Genomic DNA, 27,879 nt, shown 5'->3' on the forward strand with positions numbered 1-27,879 from the left:
TTGGCCTATTGTAATTCTGCGTTCATAACATCTTGTAATTTCGTAAATATCAGGATATGACTGGGAAAAACCTAATTGAACGCACCTCCAACTTTTATTACTAGTGGGAAACTAGACTATCATCCCTGTGCTCCGAGTTTCCCACTTGCACCTCTCTGACCTAGTTTGTCAACAAAAAAGACAGCAAGCATGGCGGCATCTTCAGTAATTGTTATTTATGGTAAGAACAAAATACAAATTGTTAATACAAAATTGATTCTGTTAATCTATTATAGTATAAAAAGTGAAAGCAGCTCTGGCATACTTTTATGCCATACAAGTATTTACGACTTCACAACTGGTAATTACCACCTTCCCACTTGCTTATGAATGCATCATAAGTAACAAGGAAACAAAGATACATTTTCAAAATGGAACTTGAAACCTTTTAACGACAGAGAAGAAGCTGTCCACAAGCTGTTAACGGGTTTAAAGCACTACGCTGCATTCTACTTCTACCTCGACAACAATCCTCTTCGCTGATTTGGGGACTTTTATTTCCGTCATAGCCTTCACCTTTAATTACCTTTGTAGCTTGATTGACAGAAAGTATTTAATACTTCATGCAAATAAATGTAATATTATTTTCTCCTCTCTCGAACACTTGACATTATATTCGCCCTGCGAATGTTTACAATTTACAGTAGTAGAGTACATCAGTTGCTTTGCGTAGCCTACTGTACTCTAGAACTTTTTATATTCTCAAAGGAACGCCCAGTTAGGGAACCCTTGAAACTGACGACGAGGGGAAAAGGATAGGGAGTGTCGTTCAAGTGCAAGCGCTGTCGGGACAACCGTTTTAGTTCAATAGGAGTCCAATTTAAAGGGAATAATAATGAAAATGTGTGTTTTGCAATTGTATCAATAGTTTATTACAGACTATTTCATAAAAACATTTTCAACATTTCCACATTATAAACACTGCAAATTAAAACATTTACAAATCTTCAACTATCCAAATTCTTACAAAAAAAGAAATACTGTATGTATGATGAAAAGTAATACATAAGAGTCTCTGTATACCAAAAAGGACTTTCTGTATCTTTTTTCTTCATGGCACCTATGTCCAGTACAGTAGGCCTAATGGTAGACAAAAGTGCCCCAAAATTGTATGATATGAATAGTTCAATAAATTAACAGAACACATACTGCGCGTCATCTGCAAGTAAGCCATTAACATGGACAACACATTTACATGATAAAGTTTGTAAATTGACCCATTTTAAATCCAATAGAAGACTACAGAATCTACATAATCAAAGTCTGACCGTTTTCATCAATGAAGTTGCACTATTGTTCAACTTGAGCATCAACCACAGGACATCTGGTTGCTCCACTAAGATACTCTACTATATTCACAGGTTTGTTATCTGTGTCTAGGAACAGTATAATCACAAAGGTGAGCAATATTTTTGCACTGTTTTCATTGTATTTAGAAAATCACCCAAAAGAAGAAAAGAGCACACGTGCAAATAAATGAACATGAAAAAGGTAAACAGGTCACATACAATTTCATGAACAAAAACGTTTTTATTTTTGGTTTTGCGTTTTTGAAATGTGTAAATAAATGCAACATAAAGGTAGCAGCATAAATGATGGTACATTCCCATAATCACCACCAAATATCAGGATGCAGAAATAAGGCTGTGCTCTAAAATCAAACTGACAAATGTGTGTGTTCCAGGTTAATTGTATTGAATGAATTTTCCAAACCAAATGTCCTGTTTTATATATTTAAAAGTTCTACACACATTGCAATAGCAAGCTCGGAGTAGTACTAGCAGACAGTAGACCTGAAACAGAAACAAATCGTGCCAGGTCCAAAAACAAACGATAACTCAATATTTTGAAACCGTGTTATCCAACAACCCAACAACTGGATTCAAATCTCAGTTGATGAACTGTCCAAGATTCATTCTGTTAGGCCTCAGTAGAATGAGACTCCATGCAGTCTGTGGGCTGGTGCAATGCTTATGTCTCTAATCTCCACTCCCATAACTTACTCAGGCATGGCCTCACTCTGTGGGGGATGAGGACTCAGAGTCCTCCCTCTATCATGGAGCCCACTGTTGTGCACCACACATCCCCCATACCTCCACCCTCTGGTGGCTAGTTAACACTGACATAAGTCATATGCCTTCACTTAGGTAGGTTTGGTGTGGTCGATGTGGTTGAAGAAGCTGAGCTGGAGTAGGAGCGTAGGAGGACCCTGTGTTTGGTGGCGACCTCGGTGCGACGTCGATGGTGCTCCCCCAGGAACTCTTTCAGCTTGGTAGTGGTGAAGGTGAGCGTCTGTCTCCTCAGCTTCATCAGGTACGAGTCCTGCAGCCATGCGTGGGTGAAACAGTCCTTGGTGCTCAGACGGGCCCTGCGTTGCAATAAAACACATGGTCCAATCATGGATCAGAACACAGGAGTCCTGTACTGATCTAGGGTCATGACACCACTTTTTTTTTTGTTTTACCCCTTTTTCGTGGTATCCAATTTGTAATGAGTCTTTTCTCATCGCTGCAACTCTCGTACGTACTCGGGAGAGGCAAAGGTCGAGAACCATGTGTCCTCTAAAACACAACCCAGCCAAGCCGTACTGCTTCTTGACACAATGCCCGCTTAATCCGCAAGCCAGCCGCACCAATGTGTCGGAGGAAACACCATACACCTGGCAACCATGTCAGCGTGCACTGCGCCCGCCCCGCCACAGGAGTCACTAGAGCGTGATGGGACAAAAACATCCCTGCCGGCCAAACCCTCCCCTAACCTGGACGACGCTGGGCGAATTGTACGCCACCCCATGGGTCTCCCGGTCGCGGCCGGCTACAACAGAGCCTGGACTCGAACCAGGATATCTACTGGCAGTGGCCTTAGACCACTGCGCCACTCGGGAGGCTATGACCCCACTTTCCATGTAATCTTATTCATTATGATTTAAAAGGCAAAAATGACCCTGGATCATCACTCCACTCCTGGTTTGTTAAATAAGATAATGATTTAGCTACTCTTTGAAGCGCTCACCAGGCATAGCTACTCAGCATCTTCTTGAGGAACATCGAGGCACTTTGGGACACGTTGGGGTAGAGCTTGGTCGGGTCAAACTTGGCAATCTGGATTTTGGTCTCAGTCTGCTGTGGGTCTTTGTCCTGAAAGGGCAGCCTACCGCTAAGCCTGAGCAAAAGTGTCATAGACAATGAGAGTTCTGAGAGAAAAAAATAAATCGCACAACTTCACAGACTTATTACAATAGTGACTATGAAATGAGTACGTTGTATATTTACATGACGTAGGTTAGAACCCCCAGGCTCCAGATGTCAGCTGGAGGGCCGACCACATCACCTTTCACCATCTCCGGAGCTTTTCACGCCAGCATAGAAGGAGCAGAGAGAGAGTTCAGAGGAAAGTAGTGATCAAGGTGATGATAACAGCTTATTACCCAAGATGTACTTGGCGTGTACCAGTTCCAGATACCAGTGGGAAATTCAATAGTGTTACCAACTCACACATATACTCCAGTGTGCCCAGGCCGCTGTTGTATTGTTTGAGGGAGAGAGGGTTGAAGTTCTGCGCGCTGCCAAAGTCTACGATCTTGATGACATTGAGGTTGGTGACCATGACGTTGTCAGGCTTGATGTCTAGATGGAGGACGCGTCTGTTGTGGAGGTACTCCAAACCCTGAAGGAGCTGAACCAGGTAACACACCACGTCATCCTCCGAGTAACGGAACCTTAGCAGGAAAATGTATTTATTCCACGGATATGTCATAGAGCACAGCTGAGAGCAGTGTGCAAGTCTGTGTATGTGTGTGTACGTGTGTGTGTGTGTGTGTGAGCATCATGCTCCACACACCTGTCTATAAGGCTGTGGAGCAGCTCCTTGCCAGTGCAGTACTCAGCCACCAGCACCAGGTAACGTGGGGTGACGTAGGCCTCGTGGAGGGTCATGACCTTGTCGTTGTGGAGAGACTTGAGGATCTCATACTCCTGCAGGATGGACTTCTTAGTCTCCTGGTCGTACGGAATGATCTTAGCCATGAAGACGTGTCCTGTGGCGTTCTCTCGACACTCCCGGACCACACCGAACCGCCCTCTGGCCAGACAGAGACAATACGGCAGTTTAGTCACTAAATAATATGTGGTTAAACATGAAGCCAGTTTCCCTGACTGAAATTAACCATATAAGTAGTAGTAGTAGTAATAGCAATACTGTGTAGTGTAAGAGTGTACTACTGTAGCTGTAGAAATATTGACCACATCTCTAACATCTCAGTCACCTGGCTTTCTCATCCAGGAAGGTGTAGGGCTTCTGTGGGACTCCCTGTCGTAGAGCTGTCTCACCCGGCTTGAGTGTGGTGCGGTCCCTGGGGGTCCCTCGAACAGGGGTGCCCTGCCCCTCCCCTATTGGGCTCAGACTGCTGACCTGGAGCACTTGGGGGGAGAAGGAGGGGGCCGGGAGGAGGCTGGGGGCCATACGGGCAGTGGCGTAGGTAGGAACGGATGCCATGACGGGCTTGGTGGGGGTGGAAGGAGGTGTAACGAGAGGGAGAGGGGGAGAGATGGGCGGGGTTTGGGTCATGGGTGGGACCACGTTGACAGGACTCTGGGGTTTGGGGAGGACGAAGGGAGGAGGTTTGACTACAGGCGGGGAGGGGAGAGTTGGAGGGGTGGTAGGGGTGACCGTCAGGGGTTCAGTTGGAGGGGTTGTGATGGCAGGGCTGGCGGGGGCCGAAGGTGTAGAGGGAGAGAGAGCTGCGGTGGGAGCAGGGAAGGTTAGAGACGTCTGTGTAAGGGAGGGTGAAGAGGGAGAGACAGTGGACACCGTTTTACCAGGAGGTTGCATTACTGCTGGTTTGACCTTTGGGATAACAGTCACTAAGGTGGTAGCTGCTGGGGCAGGGTGGGAGGGAGGTGAGGAGATTGTCTTCACAATGGCCACTGCTGGAGAGGACACGCCTACTGCAAAGCAAACACATTTCTCTTCAATATCATATTATCATAACCATTCTGTGAAACAAATATGCAACAATACATAAAAAACAGCAGGACTTTCTTTACCACCTCTTTTTAACCAATTTAACACAATTTACAGAATTTGAACCCCCTGTCCCAAAGGTGTGTTTCAGCACCTGTTGAGTCCAGGCTGACTTTGTCCGATGTGTTGCTGTAGGGTCCCTGTCCTGCCTTGTTGACGCAGGCCACTCTGAACCTAAAGGCGCCCCCTGGTGGCAGGTCTGTGACGTTGTAGTAACAGTCAGCCACTCCAGTCGCTATGATCAGCCAGTTGGCATCACCTGAAAGGAGAAAGAAAAGAATGGTTCATTTATATGATTGCCAATTGCGTTATGTTATATCAATATGGTCAAATAGCCTAATTATATGCGTCACTTTGACTTTACGCACCAATGTCATTTGTTGCAGTACTTATAATTCACACAAGGTGGAGATAGTGTTTCATGTTGCTGGTGAAACAGACAAAGGTTATGTTTACAATATCAGCTGTACACTAAGGTGGAGTGGAGCCATAATTATCTGTCATAGTCACAACTCATACAGAGGAATAACAGAATAACAGAATAACATTCACATGGTAATGAGGAGATAGTGGGGCACAATCCAATGAACAAACACAGACAACAGCAATCATCCAAAGCCCAGCCTGGAAGTAACTGTGTGGTAATACAAGGTATGAAGCCATCCAATTCAATCAGTCCTGAAATCATATTAACATTCATGTCATTCCCACTTTGATACAATCCTAACGATGTAGGCTCTACAATGATTCACCGTATTATGAGACCATAATGACTTATAAAGCGTGATGAAATAGGGCTCATTAGCAGTCTATGTGGCCAGTTTGTACTGTGACTATTTGCCCAGTGTTTGAGTTGTTCACTGCACAGTAGTGTTTAAAGTGACAGCCAAAGGTGTTTCCTACCCAACCGCCAATAAGGGTAATACATTTGGGTGAAGTGGGCTGTAAAATAAATCAAATATTAATATTTGGCTTGAGTTCATGGAGATGACTAGCCTGGAATCCAAATTGATATTCTCAGTGTCAATCGTGACATCAGTTTGGACTCCAGGCTAGGAGATGAATGTCAACCCACCTTCTGTCTTCCTCTCCAGAGAGTAGCTACAGGGGGGCTTGGTGTCAGCTGGTTTCCATAGCACCAGGGCTGTGTTGTTGTACGTCTGGGGAACCTCCGGGGTGCCTGGCCTTTTGGGGACACCTGGAAGGTGTGACAGGAGGGAGGAGGGTTGGGTGGAGGGGAGGATGAAGGTAGGGTGGAGGGAAGAAGAAGGTGGGATGGAGGGGAGATGAAAGTGGTGTGAAGGGGAGATGAAGGTAGGGCGGAGGGGAGATGAAGGTAGGGTGGAGGGAAGATGAAGGTGGGGTGGAGGGGAGATGAAGGTGGGATGGAGGGAAGGGGAGATGAAGGCAGGGTGGTGGGGAGATGAAGGTAGGGTGGAGGGGAGATGAAGGTGGGGTAGAGGGGAGATGACGTTTGGTTGTAGGGGAGATGAAGGTGAGGTGGAGGGGAGATGAAGGTAGGGTGGAGGGGAGATGAAGGTAGGATGGAGGGGAGAAGAAGGTAGGTTGTAGGGGAGATGAAGATGGGGTGGAGGGGAGGGGAGATGAAGGTGGGATGGAGGGGAGGGGAGATGAAGGTAGGGTGGAGGGGAGGGGAGATGAAGGTAGGGTGGAGGGGAGGGGAGATGAATGTGGGATGGAGGGGAGATTAAGGTGGGGTAGATGGGAGATGAAGGAGGGATGGAGGGGAGGGGAGATGAAAGTGGGATGGAGGAGAGAGGAGATTAAGGTAGGGTGGAGGGGAGGGGAGATGAAGGTATGGTGGAGGGGAGATGAAGTTGGGGTGGAGGGGAGATGAAGGTGGAGTGGAGGGGAGATGAAGGTGGGTGGAGGGGAGATGAATATGGGGTGGAGGGGAGATGAATATGGGGTGGAGGGGAGAAGAAGGTAGGGTGGAAGGAAGATGAAAGTGGGTTGGAGGGGAGATGAAGTTGGGTGTAGGGGAGAAGAAGGTGGGATGGAGGGGAGATGAAGGTAGGGTGGAGGGGAGATGAAGGTGGGTGGAGGGGAGAAGGAGGTGGGATGGAGGGGAGATGAAGTTGGGGTGGAGGGAAAATGAAGGTATGTTGGAGGGAAGATAAAGATGGGGTGGAGGCGAGATGAAGGTAGGACCGAGGGGAGATGAAAGTGGGGTTTAGGGGAAATGAAGGTGGGGTGAAAGGGAGATGAAGGTGGGGTGGAGGGGAGGGGAGATGAAGGAAGGGTGGAGGAGTGATGAAGGAAGGGTGGAGGGGAGATGAAGGAAGGGTGGAGGGGAGATGAAAGTGGGGTGTAGGGGAAATGAAGGTGGGTGGAGGGGAGATGAAAGTGGGATGGAGGGGAGATGGGGTGTAAGGGAGGATGAAGGTGAAATGGAGCGGAGATGAAGGTGGGTGGGGGTGAGATGGAGGGGAGATGGGGTGTAAGGCAGGATGAAGGTGGGATGGAGCGGAGATGAAGGTGGGTGGAGGGGAGATGAAGGTAGGGTGGTGGAGAGATGAAGGTGGGAAGAGGGGAGATGAAATTGGGGTGGAGGGAGATGAAGGGTTAGGAGCAATAGAGAGTTAGAGGGAGATGTTGGGATTGGTGGAGGGGGAAGTTTGAGTTAAAAAAAACAACGTTTTATTGTCGCATATTTTGATGAGTTAGGGTGTCACAGAGGGGGAGGTTTTGGGAAGGGGAGAGTTTGGATGGGGTGGGGTGTCACAGAGTGGAAGGATGGAGATAGCCGAGGGAAAGAGGAGAAACCACCCAGGACAGAGTAATGGGTTTTTAGCAAAAAAAAATATGCAAACCATACACGGCACTAATAGCTTTTCACCCTGATATGATGATAGATTTTAATGAAGGCTGCCCACCACTGAGACTGATCGAGCCAAGGCCTCAGACCTCAGACAAGATTAGCAGTCTGGGGAATCTCTCAGCCAACAGATTGATGACAAATGGAGACAGATAGCATCAGCAGACGGGATTAGTAATGCAGACGCCCACACAGTGTCCCCAGAGCAATACAATTTGAAGCTGTGAAAATCGAACTGAAATGTAGCGCATTGAGTCTGACACCTGAAGAGAGAGAGAGAGAGGCCATCAAGTGTCTGGAGTCACCTAATTCTGTCGCTTTGCTGATGGATATTTGACATTTGTATTGATATTGTTATTTATAGCCTGCTGTCTGGACAAGAACCAACAGATGCCAAATCATAATTTGACCATCCTGTTGTTGCAGGAACTAAAAAAAGACTTCTAAAGTTTGTAATTTCCACTTTAAAATGTCAGACTTTATTTGCCTTAACGAAAAATGTATCAACCCCCTACAAAGAAATAATAATAATTCTAATCTACAAAATAACTCACATTTCCTGTTGCTGCAGGATTATTTTCCTGCTGTAAAAAACTGGGTCAAATTAAGATCCGGAATCTGTAGTAGCTAGATGGACTGTCTGAGTGACAGTTGATTATTTGATTCTAACACATTGGATTCCAACCTGGGAGGGCATCTTTCTTTTTGTAATAAGCAGCACTCTCCTCTTGGAATGATTAGAAAGAGGTTGTAAATTCAAGGCAAAAAGCCATTAGTTTAATCAGCTGTAAGTAAACTACATGAATATTTATGCCCATGTCATTAATATGCATTGCATTCACACTGGAACACAAATCCTATTACCTAAACCTTTCAAGGTTCGTCACATCGTAAAGATGAATAATAAATGTTTTTGCTTAGAATGAAGGACAAAAACCCCTTTCTGGATTCAGTGTAAATGTCATGTTTACACTAAAGGTTTTGGATGCAATTCAATTCCAACAGATTTTACAGGTCCAGGATATTAGAATATCACGTGAAGATAACGGCTTCAAAAATGGGTATTTTCCTGTTTCTCCACAAATCTAAACGACGGGATTGTCATTGATAATAACATTTTCCTGTATAACATGTTACTCACAGGCCAGGGACAGTGTGCAGGAGCTGGTGACGCTGGCTAAGGGGTTACTGGCCACACACTCATAGAGCCCTGCGTCCCTCCTGCTGGTCTTCATGATCGTAACGAGCTGCCTGCCGTCTGGACAGGAGATCAGACTCATCCTGTCGTCCATCTCCAGTGGTCTCTTATCTGTGGACAAGTAAACCCATCAAAAGAATAATTACAGTGGCATCCTGTAAAGTAATGTTTCATTTTACAGTCCTATTTCAAAAGGTGTTTATCTAGTATTCGATGAGAAACTTTATGGAAATAATGAGCAATCTCTAACATCAACACAAGTTTAGGAAGTCGTGCTCACACAGGGCACCATGTAAGTATGAGCTATGATGGGTTATGACAATATATCATCCCTTCACAAGCAACGACCAACGTTTCAGCAGCAGCTCCTACGGTAAAGCTTTACTAGACAGCGCTGTTGCAAAGAGTGTTGTGTCTGTCAGCTCTATGAGTTCTTACCTTTAGTCCAGCTGATTTGTGGGTGGGGGCTGCCAGCCGGGAGGCAGCTAAGAGTGACAGGGTCACCCTCCAGTAAGACGTGGTCCCTCAGCTTGATGAGGAACACAGGAGGGAAGTCTGGGAAAAACAAGGGTGTGGCTTAATAATATTATTGAACACTGAGAATGAACCTAGAACGTACAAGCAGTGTGCAGCTTTCATTGCCAAACTCCAACTCTGTATGCACATTCAACATAAAGGCAACTGGTTGCTGAATTTAGCAGACAGTACTAGAGGAAGTGCGGGAGTACTGCAGGCTGCCTGATGACCCCTCATCTTTGGCTGAGGGGAGGTCAGTCTGAGAGGGGGTCTTATCCTTCCTGCTCCTGCCCAGACCCCACCTGTCCCACCGCGACCGCCTGTCAGTCTCTGGAGCTGTGGAGGACACGACATAATGGCAAACAGCTGAGACAGACGAACCTGAGGAGGTGAGCTAATATCTCCAGGATCTATGCTGCAATAGTTTATGTGCCCTGGGGGCTAGTGTCAGTCTGTCCTATCTGGTGTAATTATCCTGTCTTATCTGGTGCCCTTTGATCTTAGGTGTGCTCTCTCTAATTCCCCCATCTCTCTCTCTCTCTCTCTCTCTCTCTCTCTCTCTCTCTCTCTCTCTCCCTCTCCCTCTCCCTCTCCCTCTCCCTCTCCCTCTCTCACACACACTCACTCACTCTCCCCTCCCGTAGGACCTGAGACCTAGGACCATGTCTCAGAACTACCTGGCCTGATGACTCCTGGCTGTCCCCATCCCCAGTCCACCTGGTTGTGCTGCTGACCTGCTATTTTGACCCTCTCTCTCTCCCACCACTTGCTGTCTCGACTTCTGAATGATTGGCTATGAAAAGCCAACTGACATTTACTCCTGAGGTGCTGACCTGTTGCACCCTATATAACCACTGTGATTATTATTTGACCCTGCTGGTGATCTTTGAATGTCTTTGAACGATCTGGCCTTAATAGCCATGTACTCTTACAGTTTTAGAAAAAGAATGCTGTCTAGAACCAAAAAGGGTTCTTCGGCTGTCCCCATAGGAAAACCCTTTGAAGACACCCTTTTTGGTTCCAGGTAGAACCCTATTGGGCTCCAGGTAGAACCCTTTCCCGAGAGGGTTTTACATGAAACCCAAAAGAGTTCTAATTGGAACCAAAAAGGGTTCTCCAAAGGGTTCTCCTATGGAGACAGCCGAAGAAACCTTTGGGAAACCTTTTTTCTGAGATTGTATAATCTACACCCTGCACAGTCAGAAGAGGACTGATGTAAAAAGGGCTTTATAAATACATTTGATTGATATATGATGGAAATTGCCAATGCCATCTTAGCCAGTATAATATACCAAGATAAATATTACTTACTGAGCGACTTTTGACTTTTTGACTTTTCGGAATGAAGGCTTGATGCAGACCCAATGGATTCCTTGGACACTTTGGATTCTTTGTTTGTCTGTTTGGCTAGCTGATTCTCTGGGATCCCCATCTCTTTGAGACCTCTTCCCTCGGACTGGGAATGTCGATGACGGGAAAACAGTGGAGTTTTCTTTCCCTCTGGCTTCTCTTCCTCCGTCTCTTTTCTATCCTCTGACTGGCTTCGGACTTTCCCAGAAATTCCTGCCACCTTGTTCTCAAACTTCTTTCTCATCGCCAAGATGGGGGAATCGCTGACCTTCTTAAAATCCTTTTCTTCTGCATATTTCCGACTTTTCTCTTCCTCCACGCGTCGCTTGGCCTCTTTCTCCTCCTTCCTTTCCTCTGACTTGCTCCTCAAACTGGCTGAGATACCCGCTACTTTGTTCTCGAACTTCCGCCGCATGGCGAAGACAGACGACTCCTCCATCTTTTTGCGTTCTCTCACCTCCTGCTCTCTCCGAGCCTCTATATTGTCCAGGTCTGTCGTGTCCAGACTCTTACTGCGGCCTATGGCCCAGGACACCCTGCGCTTACTGGCCGCAGGCTCAGTCTCCTTTGACTTCTCCTCCTTTTTATCTATGGATGGGGTCCTCTTGGTGCGCATGGAAAACCGTCCAATGATGCCCAGGGAGCCTGTGTCTCTCTCCACCTCCCTCAAGTCCTGGACGGACTTGGACTTCTCCTGCAATCCTTGGGGCACCATCTCCAGCGGAGCCCCAAGACGCCCCGGCCGGTATACCTCCTCACCCTCGCCTGTCTTACGGGGAAGGGTCGGGGACTTCTCTTCTGATTTGGTCCTGGTAAGTCTCCGGAGCCCACGGGTAAGGGATGACTCACGCTTCTTGAACCTGGATTCAAAGACTTCCTCCGAGTCGATGTCCTTGATATCTGTTCTGAGGGGCGTGGTAGGTTGGCGTGAGGTAGTGGGGCGGACTGGGACCGTAGACGAGCTAGTCGAGATGGTTGGGCTTGTTGGGCGTTCGGTGGCCACCTTAGCGAAGACGGCAGGGTGTTCAGGAAATGTGGGGCTAGGTGTAGATTGAGATCTCTGGCTGCTGTCAGGTTTTCCAGATGGTACTACAATAGTTTGCATCACGTTGGCATACGCAGACGTTTTTCCTGTAGGCGTAACCCTTGGAGAATCACAACCTTTTGCTTTCACCTCTTCTTTCTTTAACTCTATCTCCTGCTTATCTTTCTGTTCATCTTCCTCAGTATCCTCCTCCTCTATGACGATCACAGGAGCTAACACAGTAGGAGACCTGCCCTGGGAAATCTCCCTCTTCGACTCGTGTCTATCAACCCTCTCCTGTGCTTTGGTCCTTCTCTCCATCTCTTCATCTCTTTCAGAAGTCTCCTCAGACTTGCTCTTCATCTTCTCCTCTGGCTTTTCCCTCGCTCGTTGGTCCTCTTTGGCTAAGGTGGGCTGTATGGAGGAGGAGGGCCCATGAGAGTAAGGTCTGGAATCCAGCCTGGTCTGTTCCGTAATTGCTGATATGGAAGTGGCCTCCTGGAGGTCTTTCCCCTGTGAGTTCCTCTCAATGCCCTGGGTCCTTTCAGCACTCTCTCTCCTCTCAGTGCTGTGGCTAGATGTGCTAGTGGGGATCTCTAAGGGGGCTCCAAACTGCCGGTGTAGGGGAATGGGCTCCGAGTCTCCCTGACTGAAAGAGGAACTCTTCTGGACCATTTTGGATTTGGATGTGTCCTCCACTGCACTTTCGGTAGATGCTGCTCTGGCCAGCGACCGCTCTGGCGCCCCCACCCTGGATCTCCTCAAGTTTCGGTCCAGGGACGAGGTTCGCCTCTCGTCGTCCATTCCTAGGGTCTCCAGCAGGGGACCTCGCAGGCCACTTTTGCTGTTGCCTCCCCTCAGCAACCTCTGTCTCATCAGCTCCAGTTTGAGGGCATAGTCCTCCTGGCTCATCTTAGCCGCCCCAGGGCTAGGGCTCCGATTTGGTAGCTCCATGGAAACGGCCTTTTTAAGGCTTTTTTTGCCGTTGTCTTCCTTGCCCTCCTCCACGGCCCCCTCCTCTGGCTCAATGTGTAGAAGCAGGGCCGAGTCAGCTGAACTGCCCCTCCTCATTGTCGCTCTCCGGGACTTCAACTGAGTGTCATCCTCCTCCACACTTGAGCCCTTCTTCATGGGGACTCTCTTCGTTTTCACTGCAGTCTTCTCCTCTTCCGAAGACCCGCCATCTTCCTCGGTTGTTACCCTTTTTCTCGTTCCTCTGCTTCTTCCTAATTCCTTGACCTCCTTTTTGGACACCACCTCCTCTATGGGCTGTTCCCTGTGCCGGGTTAACCACGCCCCTTCCACTGTCCCATTGTCCCTGGAAGGCAGTCCTGTGACGTCCTCGTCACCTGGTATCTCGTTGAGGGAGACCCTGGAGCCGGAGAAGACCATAGATAGAGGCATGGGGATGAAGGGGAGTTCGTCCACATCTTGGTCTGAATCAGAGGATGAGGAGGGTGGGGGCGAGCCCTCTTTGAGGTGACGGGCCACAGCGATAGAGATGTGGTTGGACGAGTCGTTGAGAAGCTCAGGGATGGAGCGCATCACCATCTTGGATTTGTAGCTGATGAGGGAACGCTGGGTAGAGATAGGGAAAAGGGGACGTGTTAAAGGAGTAATTTGGAAGGTACTTAGAGGGATTCATTGAAGTGCATTAATCAATGTACTACTTGCAGAAATAATGAATGCCTTACCTGCCAACGTCTTCGAGATAAGACCTGTTTTAGGATCGCTGTGTTGATGCTCTTGTCTTTTATTGAAGTCTTGAACCACGGGTGGCGAAGGCTCTCTGTAGCGTTAGGCCTCCTGAGAGTAAAACATCACATGGTGACAAATAAAACACTAAGTCCCAAACACTTATTTTCTGGTCTTATTTTGTGTTGAAATTGTTTGTATTCCTAATATAAGGGAATTCATTACAATCAATTTATACCAAGGCATTATCATCAATAACACTCACAGTCTGTCAGCCACCAGCAGTTTGATGACGAATCCCTTGGCCTCTCTACAGAGGTCAGCAAACATACTCTCCTCAAAAGCCACATTTTGGTTCCTGATGTTGAGGACGGTGCATCTGTCGTTCTCCCCAGCAAAAGGAGACACACCAGTCAGGCTAGAAGGGAAATATGTTATGTTGATAGTCTTTTATTGAGACTGTTCACTAGCTGTCAAATCCATTTTAAGTGGGCCAATTGAAGCCTGTGGCAATAAGCAAACAGTATCCAGGTGATATGCATTGGTGTTTTGCTTACTGAGGTTATAGAGTGTGGCGAAAAATTACATTTCAAGATTGACAGAAATGTAATGCAAAAGGTGTATTGAATTCTAAGAATATCTCGACCAGAGACATTTATCATGTTCTTAGTCCAACCAGAACCTTAACCACTCACCATAGGTAAGTGATAACCCCAATAGGCCTGTGAACAGAGAGAGGGAGACAAATGACTTTCAGAGAGCAAGATGAAGGAGAGAGGGAGAGAGCGATAAAATCATGGTTAATCAGGAAATAGATTAAAGGAGTCTCCAGCCCCCTCCCCCGACCAGGTGCTCACCAGATGTCTGTTGCCTTGGAGACCGGCGTTTGGTTAACGATCTCCGGGGCAACAAATTCCGGAGTGCCATATTTGCAGTAGTGGGCTTCATTGGTCCCCAGCTTGACGGCATTGCCAAAGTCACAGATGCGGATCTTGTCACTGTGTCGGCCTGCCATGAGGATGTTCTCAGGCTGGGGGGGTTGGATGAAAACAGGGAATTATTAAGAACATAAGCTAGGTTTCCGTCCAATTGGCAACAGATTTTCATGCTAATATTCTAAAATACAAATCAAATGTACATTAGAGACTCTGTTATTTGATCTATGTGAAACTATGACTTGATTTGTGTAATGTTATTCATTTTAGTGTACATGTTTTGAGTGAGGAAAATACATTGGTATCTGAGTAGTATGTATTCTGGGGTTTGAAATATTCTTTCCTTGTTATATTAAGTAAGTTGATAATTGCAGAAGTATCTGTTATACAGTGCCTTCTGAAAGTATTCAGACACCTTGACTTGTTTCACATTTTGTTACGTTACGGCCTTATTCTAAAATGGATTAAATCAAAATAAAAAACTCAGCAATCTACACACAATACTCCATAATGACAAAGAAAAAAGGGCTTTTAGAATTTGTAAAAATCAGAAATACTTTATTTACCGAAGTATTCAGACCCTTTGCTATGAGACTCGAAATTGAGCTCAGGTCCATCCCATTTCCATTGATCATTCCGGAGATGTTTCTACAACTTGATTAGAGTCAAACTGTGGTAAATTCAATTGAATGGACATGATTTGGAAAGGTAAACACCTGTCTATATAAGGTCCCACAGTTGAAAGTGCATGTCAGAGCAAAAACCAAGCCATGAGGTCGAAGGAATTGTCCGTAGAACTTCGACACAGGATTGTGTCGAGCCACAGATCTGGGGAATGGTACCAAAAATGTCTGCAGCATCGAAGGTCCCCAAGAACACAGTGGCCTCCATCATTCTTAAATGGAAGAAGTTTGGAACCACCAAGACTCTTCCTAGAGCTAGCCGCCCTGCCAAACTGAGCAATCGGGGGAGAAGGGCATTGGTCAGGGAGGTGACAAAGAACCCAATGGTCACTCTGACAGAGCACTAGAGTTCCTCTATGGAGATGGGAAAACCTTTCAGAAGGACAACCATCTCTGCAGCACTCCACTAATCCGGCCTTTATGGTAGAGTGGCCAGACGGAAGCCACTCCTCAGTAAAAGGCACATGACAGCCCGCTTGAAGTTTGCCAAAAGGCACCTAAAGACTCTCAGGCCACGAGAAACAGATTTTCTGGTCTGATGAAACCAAAATTGAACTCTTTGGCCTGAATGCCAAGCGTCACATCTGGAGGAACCTGGCACCATCCCTATGGTGAAGCATTGGTGGTGGCAGCAACATGCTGTGGGGATGTTTTTCAGCGGCAGGGACTGGAAGACTAGTCAGAATTGAGGCAAAGATGAATGGAGCAAAGTACTGAGAGATCCTTGATGAAAACCTGCTCCAGAGTGCTCACGACCTCAGACTGGGGAAAGGTTCACCTTCCAACAGGACAACGACACAGCCAAGCACACAGCCAAGACAACGCAGGAGTGGCTTCAGGGCAAGTTTCTGAATGTCCTTGAGTGGCCCAGCCAGAGCCCGGACTTGAACCGATCGAACATCTCTGGAGAGACCTGCAAGTAGCTGTGCATCAACCCTCCCCATCCAACCTGACAGACCTTGAGAGGATCTGCAGAGGACTGGGAGAAAGTCCCCAAATACAGGTGTGCCAAGTTTGTATCTTGTAGCGTCATACCCAAGAAGACTCAAGGCTGTAATCGCTGCCAAGGTTTTTAATATTTAATACATTTGCAAAAATGTCTGGAAACCTGTTTTTGCCTCATCATTATGGGGTATTGTGTGTAGATTGATGAGGGGCAATTAAAAAAAAATACATTTTAGAATAAGGCTGTAACATAACAAAATGTGAAAAAAGTTGAGGGGTCTGAGTACTTTCCGAATGCACTGCGTAATAGCTTGTGATTAAAGTACTGTATTTGTCCCTTGCACAATGGGAATCTGATGTACCTTGATGTCAAGATGAGCAATGTCTTTCTGGTGAAGGTAGCTGACCCCTTCAAGCACCTGCTGAATACTGGACCGGATCTGCAGCACAGAATATCTCCTTTAACACATTTGACATTCTATATTCTACATTTTATATTCTACATTCTACATTCTATATTTTACATTCTACACTGAACAAAAATATAAACACAACATGTAAAGTGTTGTTCCCATGTTTCATGAGCTGAAATAAATGATCCCAGAAATCTTACTTACTCACAAAAAGCATATTTCTCTCAAATGTTGTGCACATATTTGTTTACATCCCTGTTAGTGAGCATTTCTCCTTGGCCAATATAATCCCTCCACCTGACAGGTGTGGCATATCAAGAAGCTGATTAAACAGCATGATCATTACACAGGTGCACCTTGTACCGCAGACAATAAAAGGGCTCTCTAAAATGTGCAGTTTTGTCACACAATGCCACAGATGTCTCATGTTTTGAGGGAGCGAGCAATTGGCATGCTGACTGCAGGAATATCCAACAGAGCTTTTGACAGAGAATTGAATGTTCATTTCTCTACCATAAGTCGCCTCCAACGTCGTTTTAGAGAATTTGGCAGTACGTCCAACCGGCCTCACAACCAAGTGGAACCACATCAGCCCAGGACCTCCACATCTGGCTTCTTCACCTGCGTGATTGTCTGAGACCAGCCACCCGGACAGCTGATGAAACTGAGGACTATTTCTGTCTGTAATAAAGCCATTTAGTGGGGGGAAAACTATACCTGTTTGACTGGGTCTGGCTCCCCAGTGGGTGGGCCTGGCTCCCAAGTGAGTGGGCCTATGAAATCCGTAGATTAGGGCCTAATTTATTTATTTTGATTGACTGATTTCCTTATATGAACTGTAACTCAGTAAATTGTTGAAATTGTCACATATTGCGTTCCTATTTTTGTTCAGTATATATTCTACATTCTACAATCTACAGTCTATATTCTACATTATATATTCTATATTCTACATTCTACTTTCTGTTTTCTACATTCTTGTATGCGCAACATATTAAAAAAAAACTATTTGACTGAATTTCTCTATCTTTTAGATAAAGATTATTGAGTCGTTCTTGGTTGATTTTTCCATGCAATCCAAAGCACACTCAAACATAAGGCCAACAGGCCAAGGCAAACCTCGGACTCCATGACAGTAGTCTTCTTGGTCATTCGGTCCAGAAGTTCCTCATGGCATCTTTACACAGCAGTTAAGGAGAATAGAGGTATAGTGTGTAATAACCGTAGAGATAGATAGAGGACTCTAGTGCCCAAAATCCCCTTTTAGCATGGGCAGCGCCATTGAGGACTTTCACCATTTTGAAGTAATCAACTGGGTGGGACTTCCTATGGGTTAAGGAAGGATCACATGATTCCATGTGTGTCATCAGAAGGGATCAGCCAATGAATTATACTCGTGAGCAAACAACACAGTACAGGTGGCACTATACACCCTTTCAGTTTGTTCACCAACTCATAGACGTAGTAGAAGGTGGACTACTTCAAAATGGAGATGGCCTCAATGGCGTTGCACATGCTCTCACAGGCGCCATCACGAGACAGATACAATAATGCAATGTCTATATAAGTCTATGGTGATAACCTTATCGCGATAGTCCAAGTGGGAGGCAAATGACATTTTTTATAATAAATGAACCAAACTCCCACACATGTCGTCTCCTGGTAATGAAACCAATCTGTGATGAGTCAGGAGAAAGTAGCGCTTCGGTTCAGTCATGCCTCCAGGGGAACAGAAAGGACATTGAGATTAATGCTATGCAGCAGTTCTCTCTCATCCACACAGTGGGAAGAAGGTGGGAAGAAGGTGGGAAGAAGGCTCTTGGCTCTGGTATGTTCATGGAGAGGATTTTATGCAAAGACGTTGGATCAATGCCATATTTTGATCCATATTGGATCTAGCTGTAAAGAAAAATGAATATAATTTGAAAACAAACAATTCTAGGAACCACGATGTTAGTTTCTGGTTGAAATCTGAGCTAAATTGAGTACATTGATGGCTTTAGTTTTTGATGCAACATACATAGATGGGATATGTTAGATTAACAGGGAAAGAACCTTGTCGCAACCAATACAATACTGTCTCAGAGGATATGTTACATTCAAAATGTTCATCTCTTGTAATGTGGCTTCTTCCATGCTGACCAGACTGCCCACGGTGCGTGCGCGAGTGTTGCAAAATAAATGTACACATACATGTTATTCAATCATTTCATCCAAACTGCTCGCCAGCGTCTGTGTATCCAGGCGCAAAAATAGTTTTATTTTAGACACGTGACGCGCTGCAAGTCCTGCCTCTCCATACGACTCATTGGTTTTTACAAACATATACCCACATGGGTGATTGAAAGATGAACGGGGTCCACACTCCAGTCAAGTTGGTGGTGGTAATGCCAACCGCCATATAACATCCACAGAAGAAGAAGAAGAAGAAGAAGAAGAAGAAGAAGAAGAAGAAGAATGAACGAGGAGAGATGAATCAAAGAAAACTAAGTAAAAACGAACTATGTTTCCTCTTTATCTGTGGATGAATTGTTGGAGTAGAGGACACATGATTTTGAGTGACTCAAAATGAGTCAAAATTCTACAAAGATCCAGAAAAAAAGGACCATAAGCATTTCAGGTAAAATAAACCAATGTTTTCTAAATCCAGAGGCGCTACATCGCAAGACTTAAGGGAACACTTGTGAAACAGACCAAACAGACTAGACCGGGGTTTGGTGTTTGAGAAGTGAAAGATTCTTCTCAAAATCTAAAGACACAACCTAGATTGGAGCAAATGTCTTAAGGAGTTGAACATGTTATTTTTCCAACCTTGTCAAAGTGACAAAAGTACAAAAACAACTTTTTGATTTAAAGGCCTGCACATTCGCAGTTCGGCGTGAGACCGAATGACCTGTTTCTATACATGAGCTTTGCAAGCCAATGTCACCATGACATCACCTACAAGTGTGATCAGGGATTTCTATTGGAAAAGCAGTTTTAGCCTATCTGAATACTGTACTGTCTTTGGTTTATCACCCAGGACAAATTAGTTAGCAACAAATGAGCTAAATGTCAAATGAATGTTTAATGTGTTTTGACCTCTCCCCAAATGAATAGAGTTGGTTCACAGTTGGTATTTTATCCTGCGTGTCGTGAAAGCGTCTGGTGGGGATAGACAAAGTCAACATGCGCATGAAGGCGCACGATGGCGAAAGCGGACGCATGCGCAGAACTGGTTAGGTCATCACATTATGGGTTTTCTGACAACTGAAATGAATCAAAGAATCAGTCAGTGAAAGGATACAGCTCAGTGATGATGACAACCATGTTCTTCTTCTCAAAGGCGTCATGGAAGGAGAGGATTTTCTCGTGGTTCAGCTCTGACAGAAGGTTCATCTCTCTCAGGGCCAAGGCCTTCCTCTTGGCCCTTGCAGACACAAACTTGGCCGCGTACTCCACCTTCCCCTTCTTCTCAGACACCCTCTTCACATAGGAGAACGCCCCACTGGAAAACAGTCGCACAATGATGATATCATTGCAATAACTCTAGGAGAATGACCAACTATTTCAATGGGATTGAGTTCTGAGAAACCAAAAGTCCTAGTTGAGAAAGTAAAGGGACATGAGTATTAAACAGTACGTGACACCTTGTTATCGTTCAACTTCTGGTGAGTCAAGCCAAGCTCTACCAGAGAAAAACAAACAGCCTTTGTGATGTGTTTCTCTATTGACGGGTGACTCATCTCTCCTCTATTTCTGTCTGCTATCATTATGCAGTCAGGGTGTTGTTTGGTGTGGTGGAATTCCCCCTACTGACCTTTGTGGCCACCGTTCGCAGTGCAATTTAATACAGATAGTAGCTACCACTCGCAGAGCCTTTAAATACAGAAGAGATAGCCTGGCTGAGCGGATGATGTTGGTGATTGCCTGGTCCATGTCTCACCGTCCTATCTCCTTGTGTACATCGTAGTAATCCGTCAGCCTCCTCATCTTCCTCAAAATGGACCCCTCATCCTCCATGGGCTCCACCTCCTTCCTCACTGCAGGCAAAGGGTTGGAACAGGGGGCAAGGTTAATGTGGGTTAGTGGGTGGTTTGTGTGTGTGTGTGTGTGTGTGTGTGTGTGTGTGTGTGTGTGTGTGTGTGTGTGTGTGTGTGTGTGTGTGTGTGTGTGTGTGTGTGTGTGTGTGTGTGTGTGTGTGTGTGTGTTTGTGTGTGTGGGCGTGCGCGTGTGCGTGCGTGTGGGCGTGCGCGCACGCGTGTGTGTGTGTGTGTGGGTGTACGTGCGTGCGTGTGTGTGTGTGTGTGTGTGTGTGTGTGTGTGTGTGTGTGTGTGTGTGTGTGTGTGCGCGTGTGCGTGCGTGGGCTGACAGATGGTTTAATAGTCTCAGACACCTTGTGGTCCAACCCATATGGAGCAGATTTGGTTGTTTAACTCTCGATTACAACAAGCTTTGGTTGAGATATTACAAGGACAAACAGATGCAATCCAACTAAAACTGACATTTCTGGCACCAACGAATAATAGGAAAAGCCTTGGTACTGTGACATCTATGTTAACAATATTCAGTATGCAGAAAAAACACACTGTGTCTTTAACACCTTACCATAAGGGTGTGTTAATCAACAGTAATTAATCAATTATATAAGCACTAAGTATCATTCTTGTAGATGTTTTCCAGACTTTATTCCAATATCTGTATATATCCTTATACATTTCAGACAATATAGACTATGGTCCTGACCTTTGTGGACGGTGAGTTCAGCCTTGCAGGAGATTTGCCCAGCCAGGTTCTTGGCGGTGCAGGTGTACACCCCTGAGTCCTCAGGCCGGGCGTTCAGCACCACCAGGGAACACTCCGTATCATCGTACACAAAGGTGAAGTGACTGCTCTCTGACAGCAGAGTGTCATCCTGGAACCACAGAACAGATAACCACAATCAATTCCACCTGATCAACTATCATGGAGGAGTAGGTTTGTTTTCCTGGAACCACAAAGGAGTTAATCATCCAACAACCTGCTTCATCACTGCAGAATAAGTTTATGTGGTGAATGATATGATATCCATCCATTGACACTTATCATACCTTGTACCACAGAATATCAGGATCGGGTTGTCCCTCGACAACCACAGCAAAGCGAGATGTCTCTCCTACATGTATTTCCAAGTCCTCCATGATGGACTCAAATTTAGGACGCACTGTTGGGAGAGAGTCTGGGGTCAGTTTGGCTTTTTACCTCATCATAGTTACAGTAAGCACCAGGGCTGTTAGCTGATTCTAGATCTGCACATAGGGGTGAACTTTGACCCCAAACTCACCTGCCATGGCCAGTAGGATGGTACAGAGGTCGCTGCCAAACTGGTTGTTGGCTGTACAGACCAGCTGACCAGTGTCAGTGCTCTTCACCCTCTGGATCTTTAGGGTGTGTTGGTCGTCGTCTGGCATGCTCATCTCAAACATCCCTGGCTTGTTGAGCAAAACCACTCCCCTCCTCTTCCAGGTGACCACAGTATTGACGTGGTTAAGGGTGAGGGTGATGCTCACGGACTGGTTCTCCACCACGTACACAACGTCAGGCTTGTCCAGGATGATGGGAGCTTTCCTCTGATAGGGACCTGATAGGGATCAAAGGTCAAATGATCAGGGGATCAAACCATCATCTCGGATGTATTGACAGACCATCATTCTCTCACAATAGTAGATCCTATATATCCGGCTACATATCCGGCTCGAAGGACCATGTAATTATAATATTTTTGTACACCTGATGCAATGTGTTTGGTGACATTGCTTTTGCACTATGTTTACATAAATCCATTTAAACTTTGACCCTCCAACATAACTGTAGAGACTTGGAGCTTATATAAGCACCTCTATCCATGAGCTGCACCAGGTCAGTGGAGGGGGAGGGTTTGCTGAGGAGCTTGGCGGTGGCCGCTAGGACCCTGAAGGCATAGCGGACTCCCTTGGAGAGACCGGTGACTGTGTAGGTGGTCTCTCTCAGGTTGGTGGCTATGATGCTCCACTGGATGGAACCCAGAGGCTGCTGCTGCACTGCATACATCAAAGAACTGCCATCTGGAAGTACAACCATGAGGGTTACTGCATTTGGAGGGTAGAGGAGCCTGAAAGGAACTCGAATCCAGGTCCCTGTGACTCTCAGTGATATTGAGGCATACCTATGGAAGTGTCAAGCCTCTTTGGTTTCCTCCAGCTGAGTGTTATGGTCTTCCCTGTTATGGACTCTACCACTGGAGGACCATCGGGGGGATCAGGAACAATATCTACCAAAGGAAAATACAAATGTACCAACACACCCATACTGTAATCAGTTGGCACAATGATTCTCGTGGCTTTTTTGGTTGGAGCACCTGTTGCTGTGATTGCTGGTGGATGGTCCCCATCCATACCTGTGATGTAGAGGTGTGCATAGCAGGCTGCCTTCCCCACTTTGTTGGAGATGACACTCTTGTAGACGCCCCCGTGGCCGTGACACACACAGCGGATGACCAGACTGTGGACATCCCTGTCTGGAGGAGGAAGAGAGAGAGAGATGATGCAGGTAGAGGAGGGAGCGAGAGAGGGATAACTAATGTAGAGGAGGGAGAGAGAGAGAGATGATGCAGGTAGATGAGGGAGAGAGAGAGATGATGCAGGTAGAGGAGGGAGTGAGAGAGAGATAACTAATGTAGAGGAGGGAGAGAGAGAGAGATGACGCAGGTAGACGAGGGAGAGAGGGAGATGACTAATGTAGAGGAGGGAGAGAGAGAGATGAGGCAAGTAGAGGAGGGATAGAAATAATGAGAGAGAGCAAACGAGAGAGAGAAATCGAGAGAGAAATAGAGAGAGAAATAGAGAGAGATTGCTTCCTTACGCTGGGTCATCTTCCTGTCGTCTGTGCTGTGTATCTTCTTGCCGTTGTGGTACCAGGCGATGGTGGGGTAGGGCAGGCCCGCCACCTTACACTTTAGCGCCGCCTCCTTCCCCTCGATCATCTCCAGGTCAGCCAGGGGCTTGACGAAGTCAGGCATGGTCCTCTGCTCCTGCTCCACCTCGCTCTCCAGAACCTCCGGCTCCTCAGCGATGGAAGGCATCTTCTCCAGCTTCGCCCTGGAGAGAAGAAGGAAGCAAATAGAATGAGAGACCGAAGGAAAGGGAAATACAGAAGAGAACACAATGAAACACTCCTATTATTTGTTTTTAAATGACTGAGATGAGGAGAAGAAGCCACTTCAGACTAGTGGGATCACCCCACGTCTATGGTTTACACCGTACATGTGAGAAGAGATCGCGGGCCGCGGTTCCTGCGTGTAGAGTTCGGCTGTGGACTCCGCCTTTCCGTGTGCGTTCTTAGCGACGGCTGTGTAGAAGCCCTCCGTGTCGCTGCTGACGTGGGTGATGACCAATGAGTAACGGCCTCCTTCCTGCAGGAGACGCACATTCTCACTCTCCTCCACCGGGTTTTCTGGATGGAGATAAACACAATATGGTAGATTCATAAAGAGTCAACCAATGGGGTAACAAAGAGACATTACGAGCCATACTAGCCTACATTACCAATTTGCTGTCCATTCTGTACCAATAGGAAATACAATACTTTCTAAGAGAGATACTTACCGAAATGGTTCCAGGTAACGATGGGAGGTGGGGACCCGCTGACCTTGCAATCAAAACGGGCGGTGCGACCCTCTATGACCTCCAGGATGTCCAGATTGCGGGTGAACAGGGGCTCCCTGGTGGGAGTGACCTTTAGGTGGGCACTGGAGGTCAACTCCTCTAGAACAGGAAGGAAAACCACCAGCAATTTACATGAATGGTTTTTAACTAGTTTATAGACAATAAGTGATTTACAACTGATTAAAAAAAAGAGGTTTTAACTCATTGGTTGAAATTGTGTGATCATCATTTTTGGTTCTTGCCAAATAGTGTTGCTGTATCATTACATTACTTACAACGGCAGCAATTCATTACTGTCGTATAAACCCATTATTTGGCAAGGAAGTTTTCTTTCTGGAGTTGTCATTTACCTTTGGCAGTGCTCAGCTTGCAGGTGTAGGTTCCACTGTCGTCTTCATGTACTGAGTTTAACAGCAGCCGGCACCTGTAATAGAAATCCCCTCTGTCAGCTGCCTGGACCTTATTACACGCTCCATGAGCTAACACTGCCTCACATCCACTTGTGTGGGCTGTTTCTTTCATTAGAAAAAGTGAATGTCCATTCACAGTTTGCTTACGGATGAAATGTTGTTATGACAGAAATTGAATTTTGAAGGTCCCCTCCATATTGCTCTGACAAACCATCCAATCTTCTCAGATCAGAGTGGATGAAGGAGAAAGGGGCATGGAAAGGAAATCAATTCAAAGATTGGAGGCACACCCTCTATCGCTCTCATCCATTCAATCAAGGAAAAGGGAAGGCATTCACTTAAAAGCATTGAGGCACCTTTCCCTTTCATAGTGTCTAAGCCAGGGCACTCCAACCCTGTTCCTGGAGAGCTACCCTCCTGTAGGGTTTCAATCCAACCATGTTCATGGAGAGTTACCCTCCTGTAGGGTTTCACTCCAACCCTGTTCCTGGAGAGGTACCCTCCTGTAGATTTTCACTCCAACCCTGATCATGGAGAGTTACCCTCCTGTAGGGTTTCACTCCAACCCTGTTCATAGAGAGTTACCCTCCTGTAGGGTTTCACTCCAACCCTGCTCATGGAAAGCTAATGTCAGCGATTGGGTGCAGAGATGTAGCGGAGTCAGGCGCAGGACATAGGTTTGAGCAACACAACTGAGTTTACTCACAAAAATCCAAGCAATATACCAAATAGGAAAATACATACAAACTAACACCTACAACAACCACTAATACACCAACAATCATGGACAGAACAGAAATGTATGCCAGAGGGTTAAATAAGGAACATGATATGGGAATTGAAACCAGGTGTGTGTAATACAGACAAAACAAAACTAAAATGAAAAATGGATCGGTGGTGACTAAAAAAGCCAGTGACGTCAACCACCGAACACCACACGAAAAAGGAGAGGGGCCGACTTCGGCGGAAGTCGTGACAGCTACCCTCCTGTAGGTTTTCACAACAACCCTGTTCATGGAGAGTTACCCTCCTGTAGGTTTTCACTCAAACCCTGTTCATGGAGAGTACCCTCCTGTAGGGTTTCACTCCAACCCTGCTCATGGAGAGTTACCCTCCTGTAGGATTTCACTCCAACCCTGCTCATGGAGAGTTACCCTCCTGTAGGTTTTCACTCCAACCCTGTTCATGGAGAGTTACCCTCCTGTAGGGTTTCACTCCAACCCTGCTCATGGAGAGTTACCCTCCTGTAGGGTTTCACTCCAACCCTGCTCATGGAGAGCTACCCTCCTGTAGGGTTTCACTCCAACCCTGCTCATGGAGAGCTACCCTCCTGTAGGTTTTCACTCCAACCCTGTTCATGGAGAGTTACCCTCCTGTAGGTTTCACTCCAACCCTGCTCATGGAGAGCTACCCTCCTGTAGGGTTTCACTCCAACCCTGTTCCTGAAGAGCTACCCTCCTGTAGGGTTTCACTCCAACCCTGCTCATGGAGAGCTACCCTCCTGTAGGGATTCACTCCAACCCCAATTGTAACAAACCTGATGCAGCTTATCAACCAGCTACTTATTAGAATCAGGTGCACTAGATTAGAGTTGGAGCGATAGCAGGGTTGGAGAGCCTTGGTCTAGTCCTACCCACCTCTTCCCGTTAAAGGTCATCTTGCAGTTGAGGAGTGCCGGCTGAACCAGTTTCCCATTGGACAGCCAGTCTACCTCCACATCCAGAGGCCCGGTCATGTGACACTCAAACATGGCCGACTCTCCGGCCGTCACTGCCACGTCTCGCACCTCTCTGATGATGGCCAGGGCTTCCTGTGCCGGGGAGGCTGGGGAAAAGACAGAGGAGAGACCAACACAGATCTGTTACTGCTAGAAACACAAGCATTTTGCTGCACCTGCGATAACAATACACTTTGATTTGATTTTGAGCTTTTTCAAAATGCAGCTGGCACCAACCCTAATGGTCAGTCACTGACGCTGGCCTTGTGGATTTTGGAGTGATCTTTACCTTTGACCTCTAGTTTGCATTCGCTCTGCTTGGTTCCGTATTCGTTGATGATCTTGCAGGTGTAGAGTCCTGCATCAGATCTCTGTGCTGAAGTTATGATCATTTCACTGCGGCCGTCCTCTGTCTCACGCACAATGAATCTTCCATTGGTTTTTAGGGTCACTTTGTCCCTCAACCTAGGTGATAAAAACAGGTACATTCTGAGCTCTTGCAAAAGCAAACGAGAGAAAGACATGACAAACTGTACTGAAACACACTGAATACTGTATTCTTACCAGTACACCATAGGTTTAGGCTGTCCTCTGACTTTGACAGACATGGTAACCTCCTGTCCCTCTGTCACCCCGTGGTCATTCAGTGCTGCCTATCAAACGAAAAGACTAAGACTGTCTAAAAGCCGGTACATTGAATACTCAATCACCCTTAGACTATTGAGATGCCCCCTGAATCTTCTTTACCTGAAAGGAGGGAGGATCTTTGAAGAAGGCATATTTAGACTGTGGCCCCACCCCTCGTGAGGGTGGTTCTCCAATCTCCATGACCTCCTCCAGGGGGCTCAGGTACTCCTCGTCTGATTGGAGGGGACTCGTGACCTCCACCAGGGGCAAGCTGCTCGGCTTCCCACCATGCACCTGGGTCAGCTCTGGAGTAACAACATAATACTTGTTTATCATATACTGTATAATTTGAATGTATTTTAAGGATGTCCCCACCAGAGGAGGCCGGTGGGAGGAGCTATCAGAGGACAGGCTCATTGTAATGGTTGTAATGGAACGGTACCAAACACATCAAACATATGGAAACCACGTTTGACTCATCTGCATTAATTCCATTCCAGCCATTATAATGTGCCCATTCTCCTATAGCTCCTCCCACCAGCCTCCACTGGTCCCTACAAAATGGTGCCCCGTGTGAGCACAATCCTTTGCAGCATCAAAATGAACAGAACAAGCGCATTGTCCTGTCTATGCAACACAGAGCGATGCAGGGTAATAAAAATGAATTTTGTAATATAGATCACACATTACTCACAATATTTCCACAAAGACGTTTATGGACCAGCCCGATATGCCAAAGTAGTTAACAAAATGGACATTGTAACTTGATAGTGTTTGTGAGGCATAAAGCTCAGAGAATGTAGC

At 46.4% G+C, this 27,879-nt stretch overlaps 1 protein-coding gene across 6 annotated transcripts in view; it reads right to left on the reverse strand.

Moving 5' to 3' along the window:
* Window positions 1-883: 883 nt before the first annotated feature.
* Window positions 884-27,879, reverse strand: part of LOC109879358 (striated muscle preferentially expressed protein kinase-like) — a 60,018-nt gene continuing 33,022 nt past the window's right edge. For 4 of the 6 annotated variants that reach the window (XM_031792815.1, XM_031792818.1, XM_031792817.1 and 1 more), the window contains 34 exons: window positions 27,196-27,380; window positions 27,013-27,101; window positions 26,738-26,913; window positions 26,369-26,555; window positions 24,672-24,745; window positions 24,262-24,420; window positions 23,920-24,109; window positions 23,519-23,754; window positions 23,016-23,174; window positions 22,824-22,928; window positions 22,516-22,722; window positions 21,963-22,259; window positions 21,730-21,842; window positions 21,386-21,554; window positions 20,585-20,681; window positions 19,946-20,146; window positions 17,779-17,836; window positions 16,609-16,686; window positions 14,541-14,713; window positions 14,379-14,405; window positions 13,949-14,101; window positions 13,683-13,794; window positions 10,926-13,566; window positions 9,807-9,950; window positions 9,537-9,653; window positions 9,042-9,209; window positions 6,137-6,259; window positions 5,156-5,320; window positions 4,304-4,985; window positions 3,880-4,119; window positions 3,534-3,757; window positions 3,312-3,387; window positions 3,052-3,201; window positions 884-2,407 (listed from right to left, as the gene is read on the reverse strand). In XM_031792815.1, coding sequence (XP_031648675.1) covers window positions 2,179-2,407; window positions 3,052-3,201; window positions 3,312-3,387; window positions 3,534-3,757; window positions 3,880-4,119; window positions 4,304-4,985; window positions 5,156-5,320; window positions 6,137-6,259; window positions 9,042-9,209; window positions 9,537-9,653; window positions 9,807-9,950; window positions 10,926-13,566; window positions 13,683-13,794; window positions 13,949-14,101; window positions 14,379-14,405; window positions 14,541-14,713; window positions 16,609-16,686; window positions 17,779-17,836; window positions 19,946-20,146; window positions 20,585-20,681; window positions 21,386-21,554; window positions 21,730-21,842; window positions 21,963-22,259; window positions 22,516-22,722; window positions 22,824-22,928; window positions 23,016-23,174; window positions 23,519-23,754; window positions 23,920-24,109; window positions 24,262-24,420; window positions 24,672-24,745; window positions 26,369-26,555; window positions 26,738-26,913; window positions 27,013-27,101; window positions 27,196-27,380 — 8,204 coding nt within the window. In that variant the 3' untranslated portion in view covers window positions 884-2,178. The remainder of the gene's footprint in view (window positions 2,408-3,051; window positions 3,202-3,311; window positions 3,388-3,533; window positions 3,758-3,879; window positions 4,120-4,303; window positions 4,986-5,155; window positions 5,321-6,136; window positions 6,260-9,041; window positions 9,210-9,536; window positions 9,654-9,806; window positions 9,951-10,925; window positions 13,567-13,682; window positions 13,795-13,948; window positions 14,102-14,378; window positions 14,406-14,540; window positions 14,714-16,608; window positions 16,687-17,778; window positions 17,837-19,945; window positions 20,147-20,584; window positions 20,682-21,385; window positions 21,555-21,729; window positions 21,843-21,962; window positions 22,260-22,515; window positions 22,723-22,823; window positions 22,929-23,015; window positions 23,175-23,518; window positions 23,755-23,919; window positions 24,110-24,261; window positions 24,421-24,671; window positions 24,746-26,368; window positions 26,556-26,737; window positions 26,914-27,012; window positions 27,102-27,195; window positions 27,381-27,879) is intronic. The other 2 variants (XR_004203473.1, XM_031792816.1) reach the window with 2 other exon arrangements.

The sequence above is a fragment of the Oncorhynchus kisutch genome, linkage group LG16, assembly GCF_002021735.2.
Source record: "Oncorhynchus kisutch isolate 150728-3 linkage group LG16, Okis_V2, whole genome shotgun sequence".
NCBI classification, from domain to species: Eukaryota; Metazoa; Chordata; class Actinopteri; order Salmoniformes; family Salmonidae; genus Oncorhynchus; species Oncorhynchus kisutch.